The following is a 21,710-nucleotide window of genomic DNA, read 5'->3' as shown; positions in this document are numbered from 1 at the left end:
TTTGTAACGGGATAGTACTTCTGTAATAACAGTCAAACACAAGTGCGATTATACAGAGGCCCTCGTGAACCTGCTTTTAGACTTGTATGGCCTAAATGACCTCAATCTGTCGCAGTCTTCCATGTCCCTAAACACATGCACTAATCTTTGTCGCAACATGCGGCAATAGATTAGAAAGGATGGGAATTAGGGCCTACATCTCAAGTTGCTGCTACCTACAGTATAGAATCATGTTCAACTACAGTATAGAAACATTCAGCAACAAGTGTACACAAATATCAACTACAGTATGATGGTTGAGCTCTCCGAAGGGTGACACCAGGATCTTTCAAGTTCGACACTTGAAACATTTGGACTTCCAAGAGGGCTTCTATTTTACAAGGTGACTCCGTTAGGCGTCAATGAAATGGATGTCAAAGGTGTTGGGATGGATCTGCCACACGTTCAACGCAGCATATTCCTCTAGGCATTCTTTCAGCTGACCTTCACTGTATCCCTGTTCGAATGATATCAGAAGAGCAAAGTTCATCAGAAAACTTACTTTAAGCATAAGTTAATTTTCTAACTGTTACTACAACAAATAAGAATAGTACTATCAACTAACCTTTCTGGATATCCAGTTAAGAGCACAAGCATAGCTCACATCCATGGTGTTTGTCCTGGCAACTTCATCTCGCAGGACAGAATAAATATCAGATATGGCATCTAGGCCAGATTTCTGGCGATCATCCGAGTACAATGAGAACTTTGACATTTGCATCAAACGCAGTGCCTCATCCACATCACTTTGAGCTACAGTCTCCGAAAATCGAAGCCTTGCTAGGGCCTGCAATTTTGAAAAGTCAATTGTCTTTTAGATATTCTTCAACATTCACAAAATAGATAGAGAGAACAATTCTTGTTAATCAATCAGAGTTATGATGTTAGTAGAAAAAAAAAATCATATAACTGAGTCAGATTTGCTTTGAGAGATAAGGGTTAACTTACGATAGATATCCGGAGAATGCTAAGAAGAGTCCTGACAGTTGTATAAGAGTGTGGTGCATTTGATTTGGCTTCATCTTGGCGGATGCTAGAATATGCAGTAGCAATGTACTCCTCAAGCTCCCTTGGCACGGAAGGAGCTATTCTTCTTGCAGTAGAAATATAAGCTCTGTGTCCAAAGAATGACAAATTTTATTTGTGCAGAATATAGTACAAGAATACCATCGATGATGACAATAATTAAGAAGCCAAAACTGTAGTGACTTGTACTAGTGACACGACAAGGAAAATTAAGAACAAAGTTGAACAAATAAGAATGTGTTGGGTATCAGTGATTCTTTTTTTGTCTCAAGACAATAATTCCAAATTCTGAATATGATCCTGGCTCAGGGTATATATTAGGCTTGAGAGATATTGTATGGAACTAATTACGACATTTCACTAATTGCTAGTGCAACAACCACCTTTTCATTTTGAAGAATTACCTTAAAACAGAAGGTTCAAGTGGTGTAAATCCAAGTGAAGGCGATTCAAGATTTTGATGCACATAGACAACATGTCTAGCCATTTCAAGATCATTATCCATGTCTGCACGATCCAGAATTAACCATAGGAGATCAAAACGTGATAAAAGAGCTGGAGGAAGATTGATATTTTCTGCTGGAGTTCTCCGTAGATCATATCTTCCCCTGAGAACGAAAGATTTTGAATCACCTACCGGCAGCCATATGTAAGATCATATAGTGAAAGCCATTTGTAAGAAGAAAAATAGGATATCTTATGGTTCATTCTGTACCAGGCTGGATTGGCAGCAGCAAGAACTGCCGTTCTTGCATTAAGAGAGGTGGTAATGCCAGCCTTAGCAATGCTTACTGTCTGTTGCTCCATCACTTCATGGATTGCAGTTCTATCTGATTCTTCCATCTTGTCAAACTCATCAATTGCACATATGCCCATGTCAGCTAACACCTGAAACTTAAAAAAGAGTTTCACCAACCTGCTTTTTCACAATAAATATAGAAGGGGCTTTGAACATGACAATACAAGCTTATCTGGAATCAGATGCACAAAGTGAAGAGAATCAGCCACAGGTTCTAATTATGGAAAAGTTAACTAATTCGTTTCCTATGTTTTATTCTGTTCTACTTCTCCAAATAATTCCAAAGAAAGCTCGCCAATAAGTCAATTGACAGAACAAACTCAGTATCGCATATAACAGATGTTTATTGAATTGAATGACAGCTAGCATAAAACAAGCCAGAAGGTAATCAACAATGTGGTTAAACACAAATTTGTATGGTCAGAATTCCTACTTCAACAAAATCAGCTACAATTATTCGTTAACAAGTACTAATTTATTAGGGAATATCCCATGCCAGATGATATGATGATGAATGAGAGTCCATCTCCATCAGCTGAATCAATGTCAAGATAAGTTTGGTTTTTGAACACAAAAAGAAATTAAGTGGAAGAATTAACTAGATTATTGGTGCATGATATCTTACAAATGTGACATATATTTGGTTGAGATTCTACATTAGTTGAAGAAAATAAGGTAAACAAAGAACAGGATGACTCACCAGCGCTCCTCCTTCAAGCACCATTTCATTTGTGATAGGATCTTTCTGGACAGCGGCAGTTAGACCAACCCCACTGCTCCCTCGACCTGTAGTATACACTCCCCTTGGTGCAACGTTTATTATGTGTTTGAGTAACTGACTTTTTGCCACTCCAGGATCTCCCATTAAACAGATATGCAGGTCTCCTCTTATCTGCACAATCAACGTTATCTCATTCAAGGTTTTCCAGATGGTAGTAACACAGAACAGAATGTTATCATGATATGCTAATTTCATGGTTTTATAAGGAAGCATAGCATATCACATGCACTTGTGAATAGGACTCTGAGGCAGAAGAGGAAGAGGCTATTCATTTATCAATGAGAGGAGGGATGACATAATTCACCACTTTACCTCAAACAAGCCATATATTTTTAGCAGCCTCTGACTAGAAAAGCATAACTAGCATCCAAATAAGATATAGTTTTTCCAAGGCCAAAAAGTGAATTCAAGGAAAACATATAGTTAGGTCAATCTGGCTTTGTCTTGGTAAAATATCGGAAGACCACAACAAATTGCACCACTCACCTTCATACCATCAGAGAGCTTGCGGTGAGGAGCACCCACAAGAAGTAGAAGCAAAGCTTTTTTGACATCTTCATGGCCAAATATCTCTGGTGCCAATGACCTTGCCAACTTGTTATATATATCACCATCCTCAGCTAGTCGTTCAATTTGTTCCTGCTCATCAGCTTTAAGCTCATAGCTGCATGGAAGATTAAATAATAACATGAAGTTAACTAAGTCATTGAAATTGACAGACTCACTTGTCACTAGCATGCTTTGCTAGAGGGGCTTAGGGGTTAGGACTAAATTATATCTGCAATGTTCATATATCAAAGAATTGAAGACATTTAACAACATCCAAAACTGAGGCATGTAAATAACTGAGTTGATCATAATCATTTTACCTTGTTACCTTGTTGAGATCTATTAGTAGGTGTATTTATACAGCCTTCCACGGTTCAATTTCAATTGTCAATGTGACAAATTGTCATGTCATCATAGATTCCATTGATCTACATCGTTGGGTTGAATAATTAACTTGTTATTAGTAGTGAGGAATCAGAAACAAGAACTTCAGGGAAGTTTCAAACCCAGTTTTGATATGAACTGGGTGAAATCTTCCAGTCCACATGATGAAACCAGATCAAACCGATAAATGTTGGTCGGTACATACCAGTCGGGCCAGTTGTTTGAACTGTGACTTTAGCTATTATGACGATCAGAATGCCTAGTATGTTAACAAGTACCAACTGATAAAGTATGTTATCCAGTATCGCAGGATGACCCAAAAAGAATTGTGTAGAAGGATAAAGAACTTGCCTAGCAAGTCAATATCATGCAATAGCTTAGAATGTTAAATCCTATCAAGAACAAAAAGCACTAAAAATGATGCTTTACATGCCTTCCTTGTTTGTCAAGTACAAAGAATATGAAAGAAGTCAATTATGACATGGAGCAAACTAAGATCATTCCCCACACTCTTTAATGCATGAACAGCATGTTGAGAATACTAACTAAAGCATATCAAGATCTAAACGTTTATGTACAGCCTATAATGTTCAATCCAACTCAATTGCCTCCTCATTTGCAACATCAAGAACAATTAAAAAGCATGGGCCCAGCACAAGAGTCTCCCGCCAATGTGGGGTTAAGGGATGGTAAGTGTGTAGCCTAAATGCCAAAATTTAGGAAAAAAAAGTAAGAATAAGTGAAAAAATGCTGTTTAAGGCATCTCCATGTCTGACAACATAATTCCATGAACTCCTGAGTTAACAGATATTTGCAAGAATTTTTCATCCAACCAGCCATTTAAAAAAACAATAGATAGGCAACACAACAAATGGTCAATGTTACAATGACACTCATCTGAATCAATATAAAGACAATATGTATAGGTCAAATGGACAATGACTTACTCTTCATATTTTTTCTTAAAGTGGGTGATGGACATAGCCTCCAAGTATGTATCTGCAACCAAACCTGCACGAAGTGCTCTGAATCCACTATAAGGAATAGGAAGAAAGATCCCTGACAATTCAACCACATCACCAGGGACAACCTGTTAATACCAAAAAGCACCATCCAGAACATTTGCATCAAGTTTCCCGAAAGATATGAAACTGCCAAATTAGCTAAAAAAAATATTACCCTAACCAAACTGAAAAAGAAACCTTTGTAAATTAATTGCAAAATATGTGATGTCCATATCACTTGCATAAGATTATCATATAGCCCTGGAATATAAACTAGATTGTCCAAACTTAATCCATTTGCAGCTCTTTAAGAATAAAGCGTCCAAAGAGAAGGATCAAAATAAGTCATTGACAGTAGCTGTTAATGCAGTGGCCTTTATTCCATTGATCAGGTAAGATGAATTTTGACCTTCATAAAGGAATAGAATTGCCAAAGGCAAAAGATCCAAAAATTCTCAAGCAAAGATATATATATATTGCTAAATATCATAATCATGAAAAAAACTCAGAAGTGCATCTTCCAATGCAAATCAAGGAGAAGTTGGAAAGATGTCACAGTTATCCTTATATGTTGGATGCCTTAGGATTCTATTCACATGCGGTCTGAAGAGAAGCAGCAATTGCTCTTATTTGCCCCAGCCAAAGGAAATAGAAGAAACTGGATAAAAAAAGGTTAAATGTCACTTAAATATGCTAACCTTTCTAGTAAGTTCGCCTCTGAGATGAATGGTCAAAGAACGTGGAATGTGTCCCTTTGGAACATGTTCTGCTAACTCTTGGATTCTTGCCTGCATGTAAATTGTAAACCGCAACAAAGAATTAGACCATTAACAATAAAAATAGGCGACAAATGCATGAACAAGAATACAAGACAATCCATTTAGAATTTTGATAAATCTCAGAACATCAGACAAGATGTTATAGATACTACTAAACAGAACAAACTTGATAATGCTGCTTTCACTGATAACAAAGAGAAACAACCATCAAAATTTTACTGTCTTGGCCAATTCAAGCATATATAAGTCATTCTGCTTCAATCCCAGGCCAGGTAGAAAATGAGATAGAAGATGGTCATCTTAGCTAGAATAAATCAAATAATCATCCTCTTGATTCATGAAAGCCACAATAACTGAAAAAATCAGGAGTGATTCAGCTGAAAAATAGGAAAAACCAACAAGGAAATCACAATAAATTCCAGAAGTAGAAGAGATTATATATCAAAAACCTCCTGCCAAACAATGCTATGGGTTCAATATCTAATAAGACAGATACGAAAAGTGGAGTAAATATTGCTTATTTCAAAGTAAGAAGAGGAAGAAAACATGTATTGAAGTGCTTGGAGAATAAAAAACAAAGATAAGGCTAACCATGAAGAGGAAACATGGTCACGTAATTGTTCCAAAGTTTGAATCTTGTTCAAGATAAACTACTTTACACCGAAGAATCTTGAAAACAATTTTTATAAGGCTTCATTTTTAGGGTTCTTCCACTATGACCTTACTGGCACCAAATTTATATGGATGCAGTCTAGTGTTTCAGAAGCTATAAGTGGGAAAGAAGATCTAAATAAATATACAGACAAAAAAGGAAAATGGAAGAAAAAAGAGAACAGAGGTAAAAGCATAATCGAATCGGGTTTTGCATAAGTTGGTTAGCCCACTATTACTGTGACACCTTGATCTTGCTCTTCAATTTGACATTTTTGGCACAGATCATTTTAAGTTCTGTCCCTAACTTGTAGAGACAAAAACATCCCAAACAGCCTTCATTTGACTCAATTTTCCCTCATATGATGCCAACTCTTGCACAAATAGCAAGAAAACCTGAAAACATGTCATCTCTCCTAAATCATCAATCATAAGATGTAAGTTCTAAAAGATCAGTTAGTCTGTCCAATCCTTTTTTTCATATAGATATAAGCTTAAGACTTTACCTCTTGAAACTTTAAAAACTTTGAAGCTCTAAGCTGAAGTATGAGATTTCCCTTAGCTTTATTTATTTTGCAGCGATTTGATGGGCACTCGAACAGGGGCATAAAGACCCTAGCAGTCACTTCCTGATAATGATACATCAAAGAAACAAGCAATTAATAAAGACACATGTATTAGTTATAAGTAGACCAACAAAACAATAAAGAAAAACATCAGGTGAGGTCAAGCTACCTATCATATTATATCAGAGAAGTAGTTGCCAAATTAAAACATTCTCGGAAGTATATCTTAGCTTGCTAAGTGTTAAAGTATTTATGCTATCAAAATCAGCATAGAGATCACCATAGGTGACTGTTAATTCATGAGAAAAACCCACTTATGAAAAAAATGAGTAGACATTTATATCACATCAGCTTCTAGCCATCATCCTCGATGACTAGGATAAACCATACAGAACAGAAGCGACAATTCTGATACATATGTTAACAAATAATAGTTTTATGGACAAAAAGGAAACAATAGTTGTCATATTCCTGGAGTCTCTGCTTAAGAAACAAGAAGTCATGAAAGATAAAGATAACTGTTACGGTATTCAGACATATAATTGATGAATGATATTTTTTAATGAAAGAAAATGAGGAATTGGCAGTTTGGCACATTCCTAATAAATTTGAAAGATGACAATTTGAAAATTGACAAGTTACATGCATTCAGAAAGACAATACCTGATAAATTTCAAAACCACAGTCTTCACAAGTATAAACAGCAACTTGCATCAAGGGCTTAACATCTGAGCAACGTGTTATAATGCCAGAAATCTTCACAAGCTGTCCAATATGTGATGCTCTGACTTGTCTTACAGTAAATGGAGTTCCCTTGGAGAATGCCTTTATGTATACTTCACTAGAAGCCACAATGATTATCATGTTAATAAGGCAAGGTTCAATGCAGCAAAAATGAAAAGAGATTAAATAATAACATTTATAGGCAGGAAAATTAGGCTGATAATCCAGTATAGTGGCATAAATCGTAAAGAAAAAATAAATAGCTAAATAAGGTTTTTATAAAAACAATCCAGCAGTAAACTAAAATAACAATCAACACAACGGATGCAATTGATTGGCATAAGACAAGAGGCTTGGATGAGAAAGGAAAGGTATCAATAGATAGTCCTTATCTTACTAAAATAGGGATCCATAGCCCTAATAGAGGCGAAATTATGTGGTTCATATGGACTGTGCAAACAGTAAATAAGTCCATATTGCCATTGACTAGTTTATGATCATGACTGAAGTGACAGCAGCAGTCAAATATTTAATGATATTATATTGGTATTTCCAGCATGTATGAATTGTCATTGACTAGTTCATGTTCCAAACCTAGTCAGTCACAAGACTATGGGACTGGTAATCCTATGAAGACATAAGCCTTTAAGATGCAGGCTTGGTTGTTATTTTTCTTCTTTATTCTAAGAAAGAAATCTAGTTGATTATTTAAGAGGCTCTTGATACATGAATTGGAGAAAACCTTCAATAGTATTGTCTTATCCTATTACCAAAAAAATTTATGTGCTTTTTCTCATTAAATGAGAATGAGGCTGGACTTATCCACCCTTCTTTCAAAAAGAATAGAAAAGAAATCAAATAGTAAATCAGAAATCATGTATTTTCTTTAGACATCTTTGAAACAATATGTTTTGCCTATACATTGATCTAATTGGTTCTACTGCAGTATATACTTAGTAGGATCATCTTTTTTCTGAAGGCACATATGTTCTATTGGGATATTCATATTTTAATTCAAGCATGTACAGCAATGATGACTGGCACTTATTATGAATTGGAACATACTTTCACCAACCATTAACATTTAGTTAGTTCCATCATGTCTAATACAATTGGATACTGGAACTCCATCTAAAATGATAACCAACAGGAAAACTACTTGACTAGCTTCTTTTGCTTGACAATGTTTCAATGGCCAACAGAGGACTCTGAAGTTCCTTGTTTATAAATTATTCACACTCTTCTCACCACTAATAAGATATATAACTTACAGGGCTTTAGGGGCAATAAAGTTTTCCTGACAAGAGCAAAAAGCATGTGGAACCATCAAGATCCACACCGCAGAAGTTGAAACAAGATACTCTCTTGGGGCCTCATTGATTTTCTCCATATAAAAGGAAAATTCATATCCTCGCATGATTGGCCATTTGGCCTGCAAATGTACATCTTAGAAAAAGAGGATCCAAGATGACCTAGGCATGCCTTCCATTTGAGAATCAAGTGTCATCTATTCTCATTAATGAGGATGCCCTTAGGTGACACTTAATTCTGGCGCACCTCAGGAAGCGGAATGACTTCTTCAAATTATCACAAAAGCACCACTAGCACATTACGAATCACATTCTTTTAAGAAAAAAATGATGTCTTACTCAATTATAACGAGACAAGCAGCAATTTAGAGGACTTCATTCAGTAAGAAGTACCAAAGAAAAACAGGAGGCAAGAGAGAGAATTTTAGAGTTTCAATTAACTTACAAGAAGCGCCTGATCTCAGAAGGCATCTTCTGGAGCGGATCCGAGTTATCCACGTTATCCATTCCATCATCCACCCTCTGCGTCATGAGAATGTCACGGTCCTCGTCGACCGGGAAAACCTCCGTGGGCTCTGGCATGAGCTCATCGATGGCCTCCGCAAATATGTTAATGTAGCGCCGGGTGTTCTCTGTGACCCTCTGCAAGAAGGCCTCATCCAAATCCTTGTACTGACAACCAAACAATCCAACACCACTATAAAAACCCAAGGTTCACATATACAGAGAGAGAGAGAGAGAGAGAGAGAAAGAGGATGAACTGGATACACACATCAACGAGGTCATCGAGTTCGATATGGATGGCTCGCCGCTTGCGGTTTGCCACATCTTGCTGCAAAGGAGAGGAACAAAAATTAGGGTTCGGAAACGGGACCAACTAACTACTTTGACTAGTACGACACAGAAAAGAGAAGAGACAGAGGGATATTACGAGGATATTGAGGTACTTGGGCTCGCCGAGGGCGTCGGCGAAGTTGTTGAGGAAATCCTTGGCGAGGGCTGCACAAGAATCGCGAAAGAAAGCGAAGAAAAATGAGAACAAAAGCTACGGAAGTGATCGGCGACAATCAAAGAAGAGAGGAAGGGATTACCTTTATCGACCGCGAAATCGACGCTCTTCAACGCTGCCATGGATGGAAAAAGAGGGATGAGGAGATGCAGAAATACGAAGAGGAGGGAGATGAAGAGGTGTAGAGAAGCGAGGGAGGAGCGGGAAGATTAGGGCGGCGCGGTTGTGGCTTTGGCGGGAAAAGTAAGTGATGCACGATGATTAGCTGGCGGGAACGGAACAGCGAACACAGATTTTATCTTAGTCTATTAACGGGTCGGGTTTGGTCGGGATCCACTCGTGTCCGGATCCGAAATCGATAAAGGCTACGGATGTAACACTTCACCTCCGAAATCTCGGAACGGATATCGAAATCAGATGCATTATTGATCCGATTCAGTTATATATATATATATATATATATATATATATATATATATATATATATATATATATATATATATACCTTCAAACTAAAAAACTTAAAGATATACAACAACAAGAACAAAGATATTTTTATATTTATCTAATTTAATTTTGATATATATCCTTACAAAATCTTAAAAAATTATAAATACATGCGTATTTTCTAGAAATTTTATATAAATTTAATACCCTTTAAAAACTCATTATGATTATAAAAGTGAAATGTTTCATATATCTAAGTATTGTGAACTCAAATTAGTGAGCATTAAATCATTGCACTATTAGTTCAAACTTTAGAAGACATCAATATTCTATAGAAACATTATGATTGTAAATATATTATAATATTTCATGTATTTAAATATTCTGAAGTCAAATCGGTAAATATTAATTATCAGCAGTCATCATTAATTTGAAAATACTAAATGTATTAAAAAGTATATATGAATTATATATATATATATTTATTTATATATTGTATTACAATTTTTGAAAGATTAATATGTTGTTTTCAAACATATAAAAAATAGGCACATAAAAACAAAAATATATATAATAGCAATATGAAGAACATTTCCAACCTCATTGCATATGTTCCTTCTCGCACACTCTTTGTTCTTGTGACTACTACAGCCACAAGCTTGTTGACCTCCTCATCCACATATCTCATCCCCTTCTACATGGCCCTTCCACCTCTCGCTCCATCCATGGCCATCAGATCTCTATCCTGACAATTTCCTCTTCTGTTTCCTTCCCCATGTTGTCTCCCAATCTCCCCAAGACCTGCCCTTTTTCCTGATGCCAACGACTGTGCCTTGTTTCTGAGTCTTCCTTCACTTCCATGCCTATTCCTTGTTTGCTCTTTGATCTCAGAGAGTCTCTGATCCTCTTCGCTTGGTGCTGAGCTCATGTCTTCGTTGCTCGAGGACTTGCAGTAGTGTCCACTGCTCTTGATCTCACAAGCTGCCCATCTCTCATGGCTTCTTCCACTCCCCCTCACTACTCCATCACCACTCCTAAACCGCACCATACCCCCCACCCAACGCCTCAAAACCCCCTCCAGAAGCACCACCAGAGCCGCCACAGGAGCTCCCATAGGCTCCACTCTTCCTCCTCTTCTGGTTCTGCTGCAGCTAGTAGCAGCGCTGGCGCATGCGGCGGCGCCGCCAGCACCACCATCGCCTCCAGCGCTTCTGCTGGTAGCAGCAGCGCTCCTTCCTCCTCATCTTCCCATAAAAATGGGATCTTGGACCGGAATCCGGCCTTCTTGCCTTACTACCCCCAGCAGGGAGCTGGTCTGACCCCCGAATTCCGGCGTAATCGCACCACGAGAGTCATCTCGAAAAGGAACCTCAGCTCCCCGAGGCCATCGCAGAGCAGTGCCCGTGCCGCATCTCCTGCCGCCGCGCGATGCCTCCTTCAAATCCTTCGGTCCGGCCCTGATGACCACCCCCTTGGCGACATCGTGACTAGCTTTCGGCTCGACCTTGCCGTTCCGGAAGACTACTGCTACATACTGCATGAACTCGGCAACCGCCAAAAGTGCCCGCTCAAGGCTCTTAAGTTTTTCAACTCCGCCATGCCCCTCATGAAGAGCCTCACCGAGCAGGGGAAGCTACTGACAGCTGCCATTGGTGGGCTCGGCAGGATGGGCTGCCCTGACCTTGCACGGAAGGTTTTTGATGTTGGTTTCTCTAGGGGGTATGCGAATACGATATATGCACACTCTGCACTCATCTCGGCATATGCTCGGAGTGGGCTCGCCATGAAGGCGATGGACGTTCTTGAGATGATGAAGGCAGCTGGCTTGAAGCCCACCACCATATCATATAACGCTGTAATTGATGCCTGTGGTAAGGGTGGGGTTGACCTCCAGCTCACGCTTGGGTTCTTCAGGGAGATGCTCCACAACGGGCTCTTCCCTGATAGGAAGACTTTCAATTCTCTTCTTGCTGCATGCAGTCGTGCTGAGCATTTGGAAGATGCACGGATGGTTTTTGATGAAATGATTCATCTGGGAATCGGCCAGGACATCTACACTTATAATACCTTCATTGACGCAATATGCAAGTGTGGTAACATGGAGCTTGCACTACAGGTCATGTTAGACATGCCCATGAACAGCGTGCAACCAAATGTAGTCACATATAGTACCTTGATGGATGGGTACTCGAAATTGGAACAGTTTGATGAGGCATTGAATCTTTATGAAAAGATGAAAGCTTTGAAAATTGGGTTAGATAGGGTCTGCTATAATACATTGCTTTCAATCTATGTGAAGACCGGAAGGTATGAGGATATCGTGAGAGTTTGTAATGAGATGGATGTTACAGGTGTTGACAAGGACACTGTCACTTACAATTGTTTGATCAATGGGCATGGAAAGCAGGGCAGGTTTGATATTGTCAGTTATTTGATTCAAGAGATGAGAGATCGGGGAGTTTCACCAAGTGTACTAACCTACTCAACTCTGATAGATATTTATTCAAAGGCAGGAATGTATGGTGATGCAGCAAATGTGTTCTTGGAGTTCAAAGAATCAGGTTTGAAGGCAGATGTGGTCTTGTATAGTTCTTTCATTGATACTTTGGCTAAGAATGGATTGGTGGACTGTGCCGTGTGGTTGCTTGATGAGATGACGAGGATGGGAATCGAACCCAATGTAGTCACATACAACACTATAATCGATGCCTTTGGTAAGCCTAGAATCGTTGTTGAGGATGGTGGAGATGGAAATGAGTTGGCAGGTGTGGAGGGATCTGGAGGCCAGATTGTTGGTGCTTTTGGTCAGCTGGCCAAGGGAATAGGTCGTGCTGTGGTAGAAGACTCTAGGAGGAGGTCTGAGGAGCTGCTTTGCATTTTGGGGTTGTTTCAAAAGATGATCCAGCAGGGGGTGAGGCCTAATGTGGTGACATTCTCTGCTATCCTTAATGCTTGCAGGTAACTTTATATTTGCTCTTAGAATCAATTAATTGTTTAATTCACTCACTACATAATATTTGGAATTCTATCAAATGTTCTACTTTTTTTTTTCTAAATTTCGTTTCACCATACAACTGATCTTGCAGCCGGTGTAATTCATTTGAAGATGCATCCTTGTTACTAGAACAACTTCGGTTATTTGATAACTTTGTATATGGTGTTGCACATGGACTTCTAATGGGCAGTAGAGAGGCATGGGTGCAAGCTCAGTCACTTTTTGATGAATTGAGGCGGATGGATCCTCCAACATCATCTGCCTTCTACAATGCTCTGACTGATATGCTATGGCATTTTGGGCAGGTATGCTTGACAAGAACGTATACATCTACCCTTAATTTGCTTTTGCCTCTTCCTACTGTTTCTAGAAGTTGTCAGTGAAGATGATTATGGTATCATAATGCAACTGGTAGTAGTTTCTCTGACTTCCTCTGAAGGATTCTTTTCTTATTTTGACACTGAACCTGGCAATAACTTTTTTTATTAAGATTCATGAAGACAAAGTGCATATGATGTTTTTAGAGGGACCAACTGTTAAGAAGCTTAGGTTGTTAGACTCCATGTTGTTAGATGAATTACTCAGTTTTCTCAGTCCAAAAAAGTTGAACTTGTTTCTCTCTTTGCTCCTAAAGCGCCTCAATTTCAGTATATTTTTTGCATATATACCCCTTAATATAGGTGCACTTCTGTATACAACTTTTTTTTTTTTCAGATTAGCATACGTGCAAATGCTTTCATTATTGTCCTCAATGAGCTATCAGTACTCAATATTAAAATTAACTAGCAAAATGATGGCTATGACCTTGAAAGTTTTCACATAAATATTTACTAAAAGTTGGTCGTTGAATGTATATAACATTTGTTTTTAACATTTGTTTTTATGCCAAAAAGAAATGTTTGGTATAGTTTTGAATATATTATTTTATCTACACAGTTGAGATTGCATCTCTTTTTTTGCATGTATTTAGCTGCATCAAAATTTAAAGCATCTACATTTACTGTCTCCTTCCTTACCTTTCACAGAGACGAGGAGCTCAGCAGGTTGTGCTTGAAGGTGTGCACCGGCATGTTTGGGAGAATACTTGGACTAAATATAGTCTAGATCTGCATCTCATGTCTGTTGGTGCTGCCCAAGCAATGGTTCATGCATGGCTTCTTAGTATGCACTCAATTGTTTTTGAAGGGCATAAGCTACCTGAATATGTGAGGTATAATCCATTTCCATGTTATGACAAATACTTACTGCTAGTCTGAGTTTTCCATTCAAAACACATGCCAAAACATGAGAATGGAACTACTACTGCTTTATACCTATTAATCATATGGATTGAGCCTTAAAGGCGAATACCAAGATCAACAAATGTGTGTGTGTGATCAAATCATTTAGAAAACTCCAGCAAATAAATCGAACGCTTTGATTGTTTAAATTTTGCACTCATGTCTCGCCTATCAAGTATAGGACTATTGTCCTTTTCCTGTTTATGACATAGACATTTAGGAACGGTCTAATTTTTTTATTATCTCATGCATATCTGATTCTTTAGTTTCCTTAAAGGTATTAGAGGGGAGAAATTTGTTAGTTCTCTTTGGAATATCCTAAGGCATTTCTGTGTGATCTCGCTGTTGATTTATTTTTCCTTGTTGCGTATCCTGGTTCTCTCTCTATGCACTTTCTTAAGAACTTAAATATCTAAGACAATCTAAATTTGACGTCCAAATCATTCATGTTGGATCTCCCCATTTTGCTAAACTACTAGTTTGTCACAGCATTTTGACAGGATGGGGAAAACATAGCAAGGTGGCTGGTGCTAGCACTCTTCGTCGTGTCATCGAGACACTGCTCAACTCGATGGGAGCCCCATTCCATTTGGAAAAGTTCAATGTTGGCCGTTTTGTGTCAGCAGGTGCAACAGTCACTGCCTGGTTAAGGGAGTCTGGCACAGTAAACATCCTTCTCCTCCACGACAAGCGGGTGCAGTCAGCTAATCCCTTGAACTTGATTCCAATATTGCAAGCCCTACGGTTGTAGATTCAGCATTTGCTTCACAAGTCACTTCTATCATTATGGTTGTATGAATTATTATGACAAGAATAGCTAGCTTTAACTTAATTAGATCGAGAGCCGTGTGCATCAGCCAACCTTCGTATTTCTTCTTATAGGATGGAGAGAGCTACAATTCGATGTTATGGGGCAAAAATATTTATCCACACTCTTGTATGTAGTCATAGATTATGTGTAATAAGGTTTCTCTAATTTGCTTGCTCTGCTCTTTCACCAAGCATAGCTGCTTATGAAGCCAATGTAAGAAGCCTTGTAGAAAGAGAGAGGGTTCCTTCTTTGAGAGAACATTTGATTAAAGTTTGGGGCAATGAATTTTTTGGTGTACTCTAATGGTAAATTCTTAGGCATTGCATGGATATATCTCAGTGATCAAATATTATCTTATTATGAAACCTACTCAGATGATCAGGTACATTGTAGTATCCACAAGTTTGGAGCTATGATTGAATTGTTTCTCAATTTTTACCAATATATCTTTGGAAAACATCTTCCATATAATTGCTGTGCCTACCTTTGTCTATGTGTTGACATCATTTTAAAGAGGAAAATTTTGGTGGCTGAAACAATAGAAGATTTTGGTAATTAGTTGACAGGTCATAGGAGACTATTTACGTGATACAAATCCTAATCAGAACAGCTTCCTCATGGCATCAAAATGTATCATTTAAATGACATTTATCTGCCTGGATAATTGATATGCCATGCAAGAACAATTTTTCCTCTTTTTGAAGACTTGCATCAGACAACAATTACAACTCCCAAACTGATTGAGTGAAACTTCCCCGAGAGCAGAGATGAAAGGGTAACACCACACAGACACTAAACATGTGTAAAGAAGGGTACCAAACTACAGCAACCTGCGCACACTGAAAACTACAGCAAATGGATTAAATCCAAGGTGGAACAAAGACAAAGTATAATTTAAACTGAAGGATCTTGACATGAAATGTGTGTGTATGTATATACACACTGAAGCAATTGAATTCCAGAACATGAGGCACATAACTTTAGCATGCAGCAAAAAACACCGAGCTTCCACCAATAGCAATTTCATGATTCAGCAACAATTTGTTGACACTCCTCAACAGCTCAACATTTGAAGGGCTAAAGAGTAAAAAAAAATGTTTCATATAAATGTTGACAGCACTGGAACATTCGAACAAATAAGTGCAGCCACGGCACTATATCGCTACAAAATCATGCAACAGCAAGTATTCAGCGCAGTAGGTAGCGAACAGCAGCAACTGCATCACCTTTGTGCTCCCTCAGTGTTCTCTCAGCAATCTTCTTGTCCAACTGCATAAAGTAGCAAATGAAATACTGTTGAAGGTTGATTGCCTTTCATCAAACAGCGAGAAAGGAAATATATTCACCTCAAGTTCATTAGCGATGATGTCTACATCGATGGGATTGATCTTAACAGCAGCCAATTCTTTCTCCCTGCCAAAAGAACACAATCTTAGCTAATATATATATATATATATATATATATATATATATATATATATATATTAACATCATGGTTAATTAACTTAAAAGAACTCTTTCCTTCATGGGTATATTAACATTAACCCCAACTTGATTATATCTTGATACGAGAGAGCCTCCACCCATGCAAGAATCACACCAAAACTGAGTTGATCCTAATTCCTAAACTTGAGACCAGGGCTTTAAAGAGACGCTTGGGTGCTCAGGTGAGGCAAGGCAAGATTGCCTCAAGCCTCGACCAAGTGGCACGCTTCGGTGAAGCGTCACCTAGGCGCTTGCCTGAACCCAGGCACCTCGAGCGAGCGCCTGATTGAACCAAGCTATATAACCTGTGCACGCAAACCCTACCCCTGTGCCCCCCCTCTCACGATCCCAAGACATAAACCCTATGTTGTGCGTAGCAACTGCCTTCGCTGTCGTCACTTCCTTTGCAATTGCCTCCGCCACTAATACACAGGACCAACGCTTCCTCTACCGCCAATGAACGAGTCCAAAGCTCTAGCTTTCGTATGCAGTTCCCTCCACTGCCATTGCTTCCATGTGCACCCCCTTCCACCATCGAGGGAGAGGGACATAACTTCCTCTGCCACCGATGGATTCATCTAAAGCTTCCTCCGCCCATGATGTCACCGTCCACAGTTCCACTATTGTCGTTGTCACCATCCGAAGCTTTCTCCGTCCCTACTACTACCATCTGCAGCTTCCTCCGCCACCGCTATTGTCGCCCGAAGCTTCCTCCGCCACTACTGCTACTGTCGTCCGTAGCTTTCCTCTGTCACTACCGCCGTCATCCGAAAGTTCCTCTATCACCGCCGGCCTCTCCTTCCCCACTTTCAACCGTCAATGACTCTTTTCTCCCCTTTAACTACTATTAATAGTAGATTAAATACTATTAACAGTATATTGTTAACTATTATTATCATATAATAATCTCTATTTAGATTTTAGCATTGCTAATCTCTATTTATTAATTATATTTTTATTTTTTATTTTTTATTTTTTAATATTTTAGAGCGTCTCGTTTCTTTTGGATGAGCACCAAGGCGAGCGCCTCGAGCATTTTCGGACCTTGGCGCCTAGTGTTTTTAAATCACTGCTCGAAACCAATGAAATAACACACCTTCTCTTGAAGGTTAAGTAATTACTGCTATGACCAACTGGAATCATTAGGTGGTTTTACATCCCACATGTTCCATCTTCTGGTTTCATGGCACATACCCATTTGGCCAATAAAGAGGCTTAGCTATTAAAAACCATAAATTTTTAATCACTGCAGCTTGGTTCCATTCTCCAAGATCCTTAGTCCCTAAATCACCTCCTGCAAAGGGCTCCTGCACCTTCCACGCAATCAAGCTTATTTTCTTCTTGATTTCTGCTCCTACCCAAAAGAAATTTCTAAACATTTTTTACACCTCTCTGGTACTCTTTGAAGGAGCAAAAATACACTACTTCAGCATACTTGCCTGATCAAACAAGATTGATTTATTGAGCCAAAGATTGCCTGACTAAGTAGTTTTGGCATACAGCTTCTAGCTTGTGAAGTACTTCTATCCATTTGCAGTAACAATAACTCAACTCAGGAGAAATCAGAGGAAGTCCTAGATAATTAACAGGTAGTAGTTCCTCCTCAAACTTCAGAGATTGCAGGATATTTGTTTCAGAATCAACACCACCAAAGAATATGTTGCTCTTCTCTGCATTCAACCGTGTCTGACATTTGCAGAAAAGATTTTACACATTATACAATATATTAACAGCTTCTGAATTCCCATCACTGAACATGAGAAGATCGTCAGCAAAGCATAGGTGGGTGAGATGAATTTTGTTGCATTTTGGATGAAACATTGTAAACATTTTCCCATCTCTATTATCCTTAAGCGATCGGCACTCCATTGTTATCAAAAATAAAAATGTGTAACCTGTCATAATCTATCATGTTCCATTCATAAGCATAGGGCTTCCAAGTAGTTAAGCATGGTCATCATCCAGCACACCATTTTTAGGGAACCCAATATACAATCATATCTTTGATAAAATCTCATCTAATAGTCATAGGCCTTGTGAAGGTCAATCTTCATAGTGCAACTTGGAGAAACTTGTGATCACCTTTTATGATCTTCTAGACTAACATCACATTTTCTATTGTTTGTTGTCAGGGACAAGGGCTGTCTAATTTAAGCTAATTAGTTTTCTAATTACAAAAACTATTCCTAATCTTTGTAATACATTTATACATTACATTGCAACATGAAATTGGCCAGAGATCACAAAAACTAGCTGGGTGTTTGAGTTTGGGAATGCCGTAAGTGTAGTTGCATTGACTTGCCTTACTAACTTCCTGAAGTAACTCCTGAACTACATTAATAACATCTGGGCCTACAACATCTCAACCAATTCCATATAACTTTGCTTTGGAAGTATCGATGCTTTGTCATCCTTGATTGAAGATACAGAATCCTTTATTTTGGACTTGATCAGCCTAATTAACATGTTCGCATATTTCTCAGCAAGAGTTGATCTGGCAACCAAAAGATCTTGTTGCTTAGATATTCTATTGCCATGGTCTCCCTATCGCCATGATACATGCCCAACATATCTTCAAAAATATTGAGCATTCATGCTCGATAACAGTTTCATCAGTAACATTTCTCAATAATATTGAGAAATACTTGATTGATGTTCTTTCTAGCATTCATCACAAAAAAGAACAAAGAGGTACTCGTATCACCATTTAGAAGCCATTGCATTCAAGATTTTTGTCTATAAAAGTATTCTTCAAATATCATTAAGTGCACGTATTCCAACAAATGACATCTGTCTGTTCTTTTGATGTCCTCATCCATGCTTCTCAATCAATTTTGACACCATAAATCTTGCAACTAAGCTCTTTTTTCCTGCACTCTCAATGTAATGTTAGAAAAATAATTCTTACTTGGACACTTCAATTGTGCCATAACCTTCTCTTCTTTTGAATCAGAGGAAACAATGTAAATCCTCTAATTTGTATGCTCCAAGCATCTTTGACCATGGGCATAAATTTCAGATTATTAGTCCAAAGGAGAGAGTCCTGTCCATACTGGAATTGTTCCTCTCGTAAATCTTCGTTAAATCTGATCAACACTCCAAAGGCATAACAACAAAGGGTACCTTTCAAAGATGCAAGAACTGATCTCAAGAACTCTGTGTTTTGCTTCAGCATTTCGACCAACAAAAATAAGCATCTTACGATTACAATTTACAATTTGACTTTAGCAAATTTTACCCATTTCTCAGTTACCTATTTAGGCATTGTCAAATGTATCTTCAAAACCTTAAAAACATAATCTTAAATGGTATTTATCCATTGGGCTTCTCCAACCTCCACTCCTTGTTCTATAACAACAGTTCCATTGTCAACAACATTTGGAGGGCAATTCAACTCCAATCCATGAAAATTGACATTAATAACCGTCAGGATTCGTTTCCAATACATTGTAGGATTCCCATGTTTTTCAATCCCAAATGGAAGATTCAAGTTTTAAGAATGACCTTGTTCAGCTCGATTCTTCAGAATTCAGATCTGATGGAAGAGACTATCATGTTGAATCCATCACTTTCACCTTATGTTGCATCAAAACTACTCAGTGGAACAGTTTCCCTCTGCTTCCTTTGAAGTCCCCTTCAACTCCAATTCCAAAGAAGTTTGAAACTGAATCATAGATCATAGAGGAATCATCTCAACCTTCTGGATGCACTAGCAGATCCCATGAAAGTAAACCTTCACAAATGCACAAGGTCTCAATCACGAGCTCCTCCTAAAGGCAAAAGATATCGCCTTTCCTGCTCATCAGAGCTCCCTAACTTTCTTATAACCAAAGTATAGGTTTGCACACTTAAGTGGTGCGTGAATTGGAGGTGGTTAGAAAAAGGCTAGAAAACACTGTTGCAAGTCCAATCAAGATAATATACATGCAAATATGATCTTAACTCTCTATCAAAAGGATTAGATTTTTCCTCAAATTTCACAAAAAAAGCTGTTAGAGAATAGTTAGACGAACTCATATATACTGACTGTGGTGGCTTCATGAATTTGAATAATCCTTGTAGTGTCTTTGGTAGAAAGTTATAAACGTTATTATTAATTAAAGAAATTTAAAACGTAAGCAGACATAATTTGTACAACAAGAAGAATTTTTTTTTAGTTAAGCGAAAAATGAAGCCTCAGGTGGCATTCACTCACCGCATCCTCATTGCGTTCCAATCAGCTTCTTTGGATGAAGCGAGAGCTGCCATGGCCTGCAAACACCATTTATAGCATCAAAATCTTTAAGAAAAAGAATAAAAAGCTCTGATTTTTCCTTTCCCCTTCCTTCGTATGACAGTTTCGAAATGAATTCCGAAACGAAGATCAAGTACTCAATATAGTCTCATTCATCCGAACCATATAAACGGAGAAAGACATCAGATTTACGATTATTCCTCGTATAAGGACCAGAGACATGACTCGTTTATCCGAAGGAAACCGATGAAGAAAAACAAAACATGATCATTCCTTGGGGGACAAAAAAAAGGAACGGAACAGAAAAGAAAAGAAGAAGAAGAGCAGAATAAAGATATGAAAAGGAGACAAGAGACCGATTGGACGCGGGTGGAGTCCAGTTGACGGTCTTCGACGCGATCGGTGAGCTTGTCGAGGGCTTTGCTCTGCTGCTGCAAGTCCTTCGAATCCACCGCGGCCACCGCCGCCGCCGCCGCTTCCTCTCCCCCCTCCATCTGCGCTTCCTACCGCTAGGGCACCAAGTCACTGGCCGGCCTCAGACAGAGAATAGACACAAACCACAGAACGAGAAACACAAATAGCTTTATGCATACCCTCAAATTTTAACACTACATATAGGGCATTTTAACCAAGTAAGAGGCTTTTACCTCAATGTTTGGATGTTACCAACGCACCCTTTTTGCTTTTCTTTTTCTCTTTTTTTTTTTTTGAGGTTTTGATTAAAATATTTTTAATAATATCATTAAAAAGATGATATTTATCATTTAGAACAAAGTCAATTTTTTTAAAAAATAAATCGAATCAATTCAACTGCATCTTTGATTGACTCTTGATTTTT

General features: G+C 38.3%; 3 protein-coding genes across 3 annotated transcripts; 1 reads left to right on the top strand and 2 right to left on the bottom strand.

Moving 5' to 3' along the window:
• Positions 1-48: 48 nt before the first annotated feature.
• On the bottom strand, positions 49-9,868 carry LOC135605290 (DNA replication licensing factor MCM7-like). Its single transcript, XM_065095205.1, has 15 exons — positions 9,703-9,868; positions 9,543-9,610; positions 9,384-9,443; positions 9,057-9,283; positions 7,242-7,419; positions 6,519-6,641; positions 5,281-5,370; positions 4,526-4,668; positions 3,132-3,309; positions 2,565-2,756; positions 1,781-1,953; positions 1,470-1,673; positions 988-1,153; positions 605-826; positions 49-496 (listed from the first exon to the last, which is right to left on the bottom strand). Exons 1-15 carry the CDS (start codon positions 9,740-9,742, stop codon positions 392-394), a joined length of 2,169 nt encoding a protein of 722 aa, XP_064951277.1. The 5' UTR covers positions 9,743-9,868; the 3' UTR covers positions 49-391.
• A 1,047-nt stretch (positions 9,869-10,915) lies between these two features.
• LOC135605289 (pentatricopeptide repeat-containing protein GUN1, chloroplastic-like) lies at positions 10,916-15,484 on the top strand. Its single transcript, XM_065095204.1, has 4 exons — positions 10,916-13,025; positions 13,154-13,367; positions 14,088-14,272; positions 14,832-15,484. Exons 1-4 carry the CDS (start codon positions 11,062-11,064, stop codon positions 15,091-15,093), a joined length of 2,625 nt encoding a protein of 874 aa, XP_064951276.1. The 5' UTR covers positions 10,916-11,061; the 3' UTR covers positions 15,094-15,484.
• A 578-nt stretch (positions 15,485-16,062) lies between these two features.
• On the bottom strand, positions 16,063-21,446 carry LOC103969786 (uncharacterized). The gene is made up of 4 exons (XM_009383437.3): positions 21,229-21,446; positions 20,834-20,889; positions 16,500-16,566; positions 16,063-16,422 (listed from the first exon to the last, which is right to left on the bottom strand). Exons 1-4 carry the CDS (start codon positions 21,364-21,366, stop codon positions 16,342-16,344), a joined length of 342 nt encoding a protein of 113 aa, XP_009381712.1. The 5' UTR covers positions 21,367-21,446; the 3' UTR covers positions 16,063-16,341.
• Positions 21,447-21,710: the final 264 nt, after the last annotated feature.

The sequence above is a fragment of the Musa acuminata genome, chromosome BXJ2-2 (genome assembly GCF_036884655.1).
Source record: "Musa acuminata AAA Group cultivar baxijiao chromosome BXJ2-2, Cavendish_Baxijiao_AAA, whole genome shotgun sequence".
Taxonomy (NCBI): Eukaryota; Viridiplantae; Streptophyta; class Magnoliopsida; order Zingiberales; family Musaceae; genus Musa; species Musa acuminata.
Note: the sequence above shows the minus strand (reverse complement) of the source record. Positions and strands in the feature narration are given on the sequence as shown.

Excerpts from the sequence above, each read along its gene's own strand:
- LOC135605289 (XM_065095204.1), top strand. The coding sequence starts at position 11,062 with ATGGCTTCTTCCACTCCCCCTCACTACTCCATCACCACTCCTAAACCG. Across the intron at positions 13,026-13,153 it reads GCTATCCTTAATGCTTGCAG|CCGGTGTAATTCATTTGAAG; the intron begins GTAACTTTATAT and ends CTGATCTTGCAG. Across the intron at positions 14,273-14,831 it reads AAGCTACCTGAATATGTGAG|CATTTTGACAGGATGGGGAA; the intron begins GTATAATCCATT and ends AGTTTGTCACAG.
- LOC135605290 (XM_065095205.1), bottom strand. The coding sequence starts at position 9,742 with ATGGCAGCGTTGAAGAGCGTCGATTTCGCGGTCGATAAAG. Across the intron at positions 9,444-9,542 it reads CCAAGTACCTCAATATCCTC|CAAGATGTGGCAAACCGCAA; the intron begins GTAATATCCCTC and ends TCTCCTTTGCAG. Across the intron at positions 1,154-1,469 it reads CTTGAACCTTCTGTTTTAAG|AGCTTATATTTCTACTGCAA; the intron begins GTAATTCTTCAA and ends CTTTGGACACAG.
- LOC103969786 (XM_009383437.3), bottom strand. The coding sequence starts at position 21,366 with ATGGAGGGGGGAGAGGAAGCGGCGGCGGCGGCGGTGGCCGCGGTGGAT. Across the intron at positions 20,890-21,228 it reads ACTCCACCCGCGTCCAATCG|GCCATGGCAGCTCTCGCTTC; the intron begins GTCTCTTGTCTC and ends TGGTGTTTGCAG. Across the intron at positions 16,423-16,499 it reads TCATCGCTAATGAACTTGAG|TTGGACAAGAAGATTGCTGA; the intron begins GTGAATATATTT and ends TACTTTATGCAG.